Consider the following 9,183-nt stretch of genomic DNA (forward strand, 5'->3'; position numbering starts at 1 on the left):
TGTATATGTATGTATGTATGTCAAAACTTGAAAATTTGAGACTGTGTTTGCCTTCAGGAACGTGATCGATTGGTGATCAGCAAGAAAAACAGAAGGAAACCTGCTAAGCTGCCAAAAGTAAGTGCTGAGTCTTTTACCACATCTGTTTATCCAGTGGTGTGTAACCAAGCACCTTCCCTATCTGTGGTTGATCGGGTCCTTAAGTATTGTCTTATGTTGATTGTGTGGGCTTGTTTTTAATTGGACTCAGGGGGCAATGGTGACAGGAAGATGACACGCTCTACTCTGGCATGAACAATTTCCTCAGTTAGCTGAAAAACATTTTTTTCCTCTGTATATAAATATTTTCTGTGTTTTCAGTGTTGTTGTCGGACAATTAAAACAAATGCCCCAAAGACTGCAGCTGGTGTGAAGCCTGTTGTATTTTTCTTTTCCTTTTTAGCTATTAATTTAATTTTTCTATCTTGCGTGTGTATGAAGAGTGCAGATAGAAGATGATATGTAATTGGATGAGGTGACAGAGTTTGGGGAAAAAATAATTGCTGTGGCGTGTGTTCATTTGAGTGGGCATGTTTGAGATAAAGTGTCAGGGGACATTATAGAGTCTGTGATGTTAAGAGGAGGAGTTTGTAGGTACATGACTTATATTTTATTCCAGCTCTCCATCTGGAGTTTGGTACAGTAGCTTGGCTTTTGGACCTGCATCTGGAAACTTGTTGGTCTTCTTGGGAATTAAAGGCAGGAGCATAAAGAGGAAGACAAAACCCAGCAGCTAGCGCTCTGTGTTTTGACAGACGTAATCTTTTTGAAACCAGAAGCTTTATTGTCTGCTTTTCCTTTTGGTGGTACAAGAGAAAGCAAACTTACGTTTCGGACATTACTGAAGGCCAGCATTGCACCTTGTAGATTATCTGCTGCAGTGCAGGAAATTAAAGAGAGATTTTCAGGACTTTTTTTCAGTTCAACATTGGTGTTTTTGTTTTCAGACATGACAGAGTACCTCCTCCTTATTCTCTATTTCTCCTCCTTCATTTGTCTGTGTGCCCTGGTCTGCCTTTATTTCTCTGGTTGCCAGGAGATGACTTATAAACATGATGGTAAGGACTCTGTGGGATTTGGAAATGTTAACGACAAGAAAGAAGATGGGGAAAAATATGCAGTTACTTTATTTGCAAATAAGCTAAATGACAGAATGTTGCTTGGGTTTGACGAAATATTGAGAATTACCATTCCTGTATAAAAGAATGAATGTTTCAATGTGTTGACCTAACATATGTTTATATATCTTTGGTTTTTTTCCTCTGCCCATATTTACAGAGGCATGTTGTGGAGACATATTTTGGATTTGATGAGGAGTCAGTAGACTCTGAAACTTCATCGCTGACCTCCTATAACACGGACCTCACAGACCGCACCCCTGCCACTCCTGAGGAGGATTTGGAAGAGGTAAGAACTATTTTCTGACGTGTTAACAGCAGAAACATAAAGGATTGACTTGAAAAAGACGTAATGAGTAAGTGAAGGTGAAGTGTGTCATTGTTACTCTGCTTCTCTTTGAAAACAGAGTGTTTCCCGTGAGGAGTCAGAGCTTCGTTTCCGTCAGCTCACTAGAGAGTATCAGGCCCTTCAGCGGGCCTATGCCCTCTTGCAGGAGCAGACTGGAGGCTCTTTGGATGCTGAGAGGGAGGCCAGGGTTTGTATCTGTTTTTCCCAAAACCACAGCTTACTTTGATATTTGGTATGAATATCCTTGTGGAGCCATGAAAATATCTGTTGTTTTTGTTTTTCATTTCTTTCCTGCAGACACGTGAGCAGCTGCAGATGGAACTGAGCAGCTGTCAGGCCAAGATTGTTGACCTGGAGAAGGCTCTGGCTGAGAGGGGGCAGGTAATAAAGACAGGGGATGGGGACAGGAGCTCGCTGGTCCTGCTCTTATTGGCCCTCCTGCATGTCTGTCTGGCTGCTCTGCTCCTGGGATGGCGCTATGCTGACCAGGTCTACCGCAGAATCCTGTGATGTCACTTCCTGCATGTGTGACCTCACTGCTCTGTGACTGCATGCTCTGTTACCACTTCTGTCTTTACTTTTGGTGGGTGTCTGTGCTGCTGCCAACAGAGAGAAGGTTTGAACTGTGTATGAAATAAATGAGTGTAGAAAATCTTTATGTCAATATTTTTAAATATGAAAAAATTACATATTTAATTCATTTTGTTTATGTAAAAATCACAATGAAAGAAAATACAAGCCTTTAAGTTTTAATAAAGCTAGAACCCCTTAATTTTCCCATATTTAAATATTATGACAAGCTTGGAAAAAAAAAAAACCTGACTACATACCAGTTCTCCATTTAAAGTTGTAGAGATATGTGTGTGTCACTGCATGCTGCTTTTGTGGCTCAATGCAGCTCTGTTATTCTGATTTGCTTCTCTGCTATTTTTCATCTCTCATTGCCTTCTGTTCATCCCGTTACTGTAAACTGTTGTGGATTGTGACTGCAGCTCTGTTGTCCCTGTTACAACAGGCTGTATTTGCCTCGATCAATAAACTTGTGCCACTGACCCTCTCCTTTTGTCTTTTTGTGTCTGTCATGCATTTGCATGCATCGCTTTGAATTTTTTGACATGATTGTTAGTTTGGGTTTGGTTGGTTATTTTGCTGACAGCTTTGTTCATTGCATTGTCACTGGGGATCTCTTCCTTCCCCTTGCTTCCAGTGTCATTTCTTGCTGATGGTGTGTTTGGTTGTCATGGCAGGATTCAAAGTGGGTGGAGGAGAAGCAATACTTGATCAGGACAAACCAAGAACTGCATGAGAAGGTACATTTTTCTGCTTATGCTATTTTTTTTCCCTAACATTAGATGTTTTATATTAAGATTAGTTTTGTTCCAAGATTGGATGTGATGCAGAATGCAGTTTTGTTAATCTTCTGCATGTGGCTGTTTCTGCGGTTACCAATATGCAAAATGGGACTCTCAGACTGTTGGGGTTCAGGCTTTTTTAAAAGAAGAATGGTGGCACCTCTTTTATATTTTTGAATAATATCAAAATATTTAGTGCTATAGAAAGATATATCAAAATTGGACATTAATATTTTTAATCTTTTTGCTTCAATACATTTTAAAGCATAAAAAGCCTTAAAGCCTTGCTTGATAAAACTGATGGTGAAATTAATACCAGATGGTACATGTGTGTGGCTGTGTTATAGTAATCATTCAGTGCCAGCATTTTATAATTGTTAAATTGTATGAAAACAAATTTTATACCATATCTGGGGTGTGTGTCTGTAGATGTGTGCATTGCAGCAGACAGAGTTGCGGCTGCAGGCTGAGGTTCAGGATGCTCGGGACCAGAATGAGCTGCTGGAATTCAGAGTACTGGAACTGGAAGTAAGAGACTGTACCAGCATCAAACTGTCACCAGGAGGCGACAACAACAGCCTCAGCTCCAGATGCAAAACCTACATACAGTGACCCACCAGACAGACATACGTGTTCTCAGACACAGAATGTTCCTTTCTTCATTGTTCCTTGTTGTATGTTCATGTTTCCTGGTTTTGCATGGCAGCTGTGTGCATGACCCTTCACTGAACTGGATTCTCTTTTTTTTTTTTTTTTATAAACGTGTGAAAATGAATAGAATTTTTGACTAAATAAAAATATATTTAAGTTCACTGTCCATTTCAAGCTCATTTTGTCATTTTTTGCATGCCTCTATTTATGTACATTTCTCTAAGATACAAGTGGGAATTAAGTAAATAATTTCAATGAATTTTTCTGAGGTTTGTAATTTATACACTGCTAAATATAAGGGCACCACTACACCTATTATTTCCTAGTTTATTTGTGTTGCACTTCTGTCTCCATGTTTGAAAATGATCAATCCCATTCTCAGTTTTGAGTTGTAGCATGTTTCCCTGTCTATTTGTTTGTCCCTATGAATTCTTTGGGTTTTCACCTCCCTCGTTTTGGCAGATCCTGAACAATATTTTCAGTGTCATGTAAGTAAATCCTCATTCCCTTCCATTTCACTTGCATACAGTTATTTACTGTCAGTATCAGTCATTTAAATTCGATCACAGCTCACCACTATAATTTTAAAGATAAATTAGTACACTACAACAGACTTCCTGTATGTTAAGTTTTAACATGATGCATGTTCTTGTAGGAGAGGGAGCGCAGATCTCCTGCCCTCAACCTCCACATGTCTGCGTTTCCTGAAAACAGTAGCAGTGCTCTGCAGATTTACTGCCACCAGGAGGGAGTCAAGGTAAAAGCACCTGATAAAAACCAACCTGTCTACTTTAATGCTCACTAACAGGATAGTAATACTGTGTCCTCATTGGTTTTTACTTCCATGCAGGATGTGATCATTCCTGAGCTGATGAAGAAGCTGGATATTCTGGGGGACAATGGGGTTAGTTTTATCAAGCTATTGGATTAATAAAACTCATCTTTTCAATTCATGAAGTGAAATTATTTCTGATAAAATTACCTTTGGTTCATTAGAATCTCAGAAATGAGGAGCAGGTGGCGGTGATCCAGGCAGGAACTGTGATCTCACTCTGTGAAAAGGTAAACAAAAGCGTCTTTGGTTCTCATGTGTGCTGGGACATTGGACAGACATGGCAGCTGTTAAATCTTTTATTTCTATATAATAACTGCAATTTAGATATTTTCACCAGACATAAATGAAGAAACTTGTAAAAAGTTAATGTTTTCGTGTCTCTGTCTGCCTGTGTAGTGGTTAAAGCAGATTGATAGTACCGAAGCTGCCCTCACTCAAAAGATGATCGACCTGGAAAATGACAAGGTGAGAAATTGATGTCAGAAAACCTTTTACAAATTGAATTCCTTGTTTTTCTGACATCAAATTGCCTATCCAGGCTGCAAAAGTTTTGGTTTATGTATTATTTAAATTGTTATTTACTTTTCTGACATTGCATGTTATTATAGGAGCTGTTCAGTAAGCAGAAGGGATTCCTTGAGGAGGAGTTGGACTACAGGAAACAGGCTTTGGATCAGGCCTACATGGTACGAAGCCTGAACAACATTACACAAAGTGGTCATAACTGCAGTACTTGTGCAGTTTATATTACAGATAAACTCATCTGTAAACTCAACAATTTAGCCAGTGTAAAGGCTGAGCTCATAATAAGTGATTAGGGAATGTAAGCAACTTTGTCACTTCAGCATGACACATAAACATCTGAAACCCTTTTAAACTTCATTTATGCAACATGCGTCATGAAGGTAAAACTTGTCACATGGTGTTGGGATACTGCATCTTTTACAATTGAAGTCTAAATTATGTTAATGAGCTAAGCTGCTGAGTTGGCCGGGGTATAAGGCTGCTTGTGTATGAGCTAATGCTCTTTCATCTTAGAAAGGACTATTGATTTACTTTCTCTAAAAAAGTGGAAACACAGAGACTTGATTTTTTTTTTTATGTCTCAATCAATTTGAAGTTAAATGGAAGTTGGATAAAAGTCTGGGTAAAATTAGTTTGATAGAATTTTAATCATAGATTTGTTAGTACCTTAAAGTGGAACCATTCTCCTCTGCCATTTCCTTATTAGCTAGACTGTACCAGAGAGCAGAAGTAAAAACGTAGCGCACTCTTCATGTAACTAACCATTTTATTTGGTCAGTTTTGGTGCTGGTTAGTTCCACTTGATATATTGGTCAAAACTTTTTGCATGGTGATGGCTTTATCATGATGAAGCTGTTAATTCTCCTGGTGGAGTTTGTATTGTTAATTGAAGTCTGCCATGTAAGTGTCAAACCTAAATAGCCACTAATATCAAGTGGAACATTGTTCCACTTGATCCCCATAACTGGGTGTGCATTTGTGTCTCTGTGTCACCTCATATGTGTGCTTGTGCATGTCTGCGTGTTTCCGCATGTGCATGTGCACGACCGTGTGTATATTTGTGTACCTGTATGCGTGTATATGTGGCTGGCTGTGCAGAGGATCGAGGAGCTGGAGGCCACGCTGTATAGCGCTCTGCAGCAGGAGCAGCCGGCATGCCGGGCGGTGGCTGAGTCGCTGACAGACAGGCAGAGGGACGAGCTGAGGCTAGCTGTGGACAAGCTGCGGCGTCAGATTCTCCGGCAGAGCCGGCAGTATGACAGTCAGATCTTACAGGAGCGCATGGAGCTCCTTCAGCAGGCTCAGCAGGTAAGGCTCAAAGCAAACCCAGTCAGGTTGTTGCGTCCTGCCTGTCCTCAGTGTGATCCCTGATAACTGCCTGAAACTTCTGATCCTACCAGACCTCTGGTGAATGAAAAAGATGCAGTATCCCTGTGCGTGCTCCCTTTTATTATATCTGTAAGTGCAAATGCAGATGTGGACGAGTGAAAAATGAGACAGAATGACTCTGTATGTGTGTGTGTGTGTGTGTGTGTGTGTGTGTGTGTGTGTGTGTGTGTGTGTGTGTGTGTGTGTGTGTGTGTGTGTGTGTGTGTGTGTGTGTGTGTGTGTGTGTGTGTGTTTCACTGTGATCTGAATCCCCTCACTCCTTCAGTATCTGTCCACTCAAGTTGTCCTCTCAGTAGTATTACACTCATGGTTTGTGCACTTGTTATTCATTGCATCAACAACCATAACACCTTTAAATGTCATTTAAATCAGTTGACTTACTAACACAGTCACATCTAACCTCAGCATAAAGCAAAACATTAACTAATAGAATTAGTCAACAACTGATGGATGTTAAGCTGCAGATGAGACAAGAAATCCATATTTTAGGAGATTACAGACACATCTGGAGAATATGAACAGATATCCAGAGACCACTGTGACCCTCTCTAGCGTGCAAACACTGTAGGTCACAAATGTTATCTGCAGATCAGTGTAGAAAGCTGTTTAAACTAACATGCCAGCAACAAGTAATAGTCAGTAAAATGCTCAGCTTTAAAGTCTGAAAAGAGTCACTTTCACTGTTCACAGTTAAGTTTGCTGTTTTGGTTACCATGGCACCTCACTCTTATTCAAAACAGCTACCATGGAGCTCGCGGGCAAAAGGAGGGCATCTGCTTATTTAGAATACAGGATTAATGGAGTTTTTGTAAAAGTTTCTAAAAATATATAAATAGAATAATTGTGTGTAATTTCTTATGGTTTTACTTTGGGATTTGAACATATTTTAACAAGCCAACCGCACCTCTGTGTTTGTATTGCAGAGGATTAGAGAGCTGGAGGACAGGATTGACTTGCAAAAGAGACAAATAAAGGAAATAGAGGAAAAGGTACAGAGTAAAAATTTATTTGTTTCTTTCTCTTATGGCGGTTAAAACATTTGCTTACAGAACTTGGAGTAATTAACATCTACTGTGCTGATGTTTTTTTTTTTTTTTTACAATCTTTTTGACCTGGATTTTTCTTCTCTTTTTTGTCATCTGTCTCAAACCGTGTATTTTTTTTCTTTTTAGTTTTTGTTCCTCTTTTTGTTTTTCTCTTTAGCATTTATTCTTTGGCCTTAATGGGATTGATCCACATCAGGTAGATCTTGTAAATATCAAATTATTTCAACTATTTAAGACAGCTATTAGAAAAATAATGTTGACATGTTTTTTTTTTTGTTTTTTTTTTACTTTCTCAGGTGTTCAGGTGCTGTGGAAGCAAGCAAGGATGACACAAACTTGTTTTTTATGCATTAGTTGACATTTCACAAAAACCTTATGGCCTTTTTGATCAACAAGCACTTTTGCTGAAGATACTTACCTGGAATGCAAAAATATTTGAAAATCTTATTGCATACCTGAGATTAAAGTCAGATTTATTTACATTTAACATGTACTATAGCGGGTTTTGAATATGGAACATTATATGCCTTTGTGAGAAGCAAACACATGGACTTACTGTAAAAAAAAAAAAAAAAAAACCTCTAACAGAGGATTTTACTAAAGGAGAGGAAATCCACAGCCTCAGCTGAAGGAATAGCCGGTGGGAAAGGAGAAAAGGATGTTGGATAAAAGTGAAAGTTTAGGGTTGACTGAGGGGGTGAACAAACTGAATGCCAGCTGGATATGGAGAATTCTGGCAAAAGTGTGTGTCTGTGGTGTTTCTAAGGACACAAAAGTGCAACTAAGTCCACGGATCAGATGCTTAACCTAATGGAGGCTTTTCGCTGCATTGAGGTGGTGAAACTACAATCAGAGGAATAAAAAAAAAAACAGGTTAGTGTTGAAATTTTTATTTGAAAATTTTCACTTTTTAACTTCTATCGCTCATAAAAGTCAAGTTAAATATCAATTGATTTTTCAGCTTTGGGACGGGAATAATAAACATCTTTGAAATAAAAGTTATTATTGAACTGTAAACTTTCTTTAACTTTTATGTCCATTCTGAGTAATCTACATAATGTGGCCAATTTTGCTTCCATATTTTTGCCAAGCATAAACAGTCATTTAAACATAATAACACCCCCCCTTTGCATGGGTAGTGATTGCTCTCATATAAGTGGTGTGTGATACGTGAGTTTGAAGACAGACCTGAAACATGCAAACTATAAGATTTTGAGATGGGCTGTTTCATACAGGTTAGTATGGTCGTAGGTTCAGGAGGGAGGTGGGTGATTAGGAGGTGGGTAACCTGAGAGATACCTTTGCCCAACATCTTGCTACCAAGCTGTTGACATGGTGAATAATAGATGACTGTATTTTAAGTTTATGTGTCTTTTCCTGTTTGTGTTGATTGTTGTCTGTGCATTATGGAAGATGGGAGTATTTGATGAAACCTTTAGTCATGAAATCTACATTCATGCTGTTTCAGCAGTCTCTTTGCAGCAGGTGGAATTAACTCAGTGGGCACAGACTGGTCCATGCAAGATCACATGACTTCATCAGACAGCAGGTTCCAGAAGCTGATCGGTTACCATGGTAACAGACTCCACTGGAAAAGACATGGGCCAGCCGGTTCTGTATGACAGAGTGGAGGTCCAGAAGCAGCTTTAGCCGCCCAGCCAGACAGCTGAGAAACAGGTGAGAAGCTGGGGGAGAGGAGATCCAGTGACACACACCTGCTACTATATACTCACTTTTGGTGAAGGTGATATCATGTATCACACGCGCAACTGACTGCACTGCACATTAGCATGTGAGCAGAGTGTCTATAAGAAAAATACAAACCTCTTTAATAGATTTTCAGAACAGATAAAGTTATTAAACTTATTGTTAGTTTGTT

The 9,183-nt window shown here is 39.2% G+C and overlaps 1 protein-coding gene across 1 annotated transcript in view; it reads left to right on the forward strand.

Moving 5' to 3' along the window:
• jakmip1 (janus kinase and microtubule interacting protein 1) overlaps positions 1-7,633 on the forward strand; it is a gene marked incomplete at its 3' end in the record, with an annotated part of 30,862 nt that extends 23,229 nt beyond the window's left edge. The window contains exons 8-22 of the mRNA XM_079250117.1: positions 58-117; positions 1,318-1,446; positions 1,565-1,693; positions 1,804-1,887; positions 2,754-2,816; positions 3,288-3,386; positions 4,165-4,266; positions 4,360-4,413; positions 4,506-4,571; positions 4,741-4,809; positions 4,953-5,030; positions 5,968-6,177; positions 7,182-7,247; positions 7,462-7,542; positions 7,601-7,633. Coding sequence (XP_079106243.1) covers positions 58-117; positions 1,318-1,446; positions 1,565-1,693; positions 1,804-1,887; positions 2,754-2,816; positions 3,288-3,386; positions 4,165-4,266; positions 4,360-4,413; positions 4,506-4,571; positions 4,741-4,809; positions 4,953-5,030; positions 5,968-6,177; positions 7,182-7,247; positions 7,462-7,542; positions 7,601-7,633 — 1,323 coding nt within the window. The remainder of the gene's footprint in view (positions 1-57; positions 118-1,317; positions 1,447-1,564; positions 1,694-1,803; positions 1,888-2,753; positions 2,817-3,287; positions 3,387-4,164; positions 4,267-4,359; positions 4,414-4,505; positions 4,572-4,740; positions 4,810-4,952; positions 5,031-5,967; positions 6,178-7,181; positions 7,248-7,461; positions 7,543-7,600) is intronic.
• Positions 7,634-9,183: the final 1,550 nt, after the last annotated feature.

Source organism: Telmatherina bonti (genome assembly GCF_933228915.1).
Source record: "Telmatherina bonti genome assembly, chromosome: 12".
NCBI classification, from domain to species: domain Eukaryota; kingdom Metazoa; phylum Chordata; class Actinopteri; order Atheriniformes; family Telmatherinidae; genus Telmatherina; species Telmatherina bonti.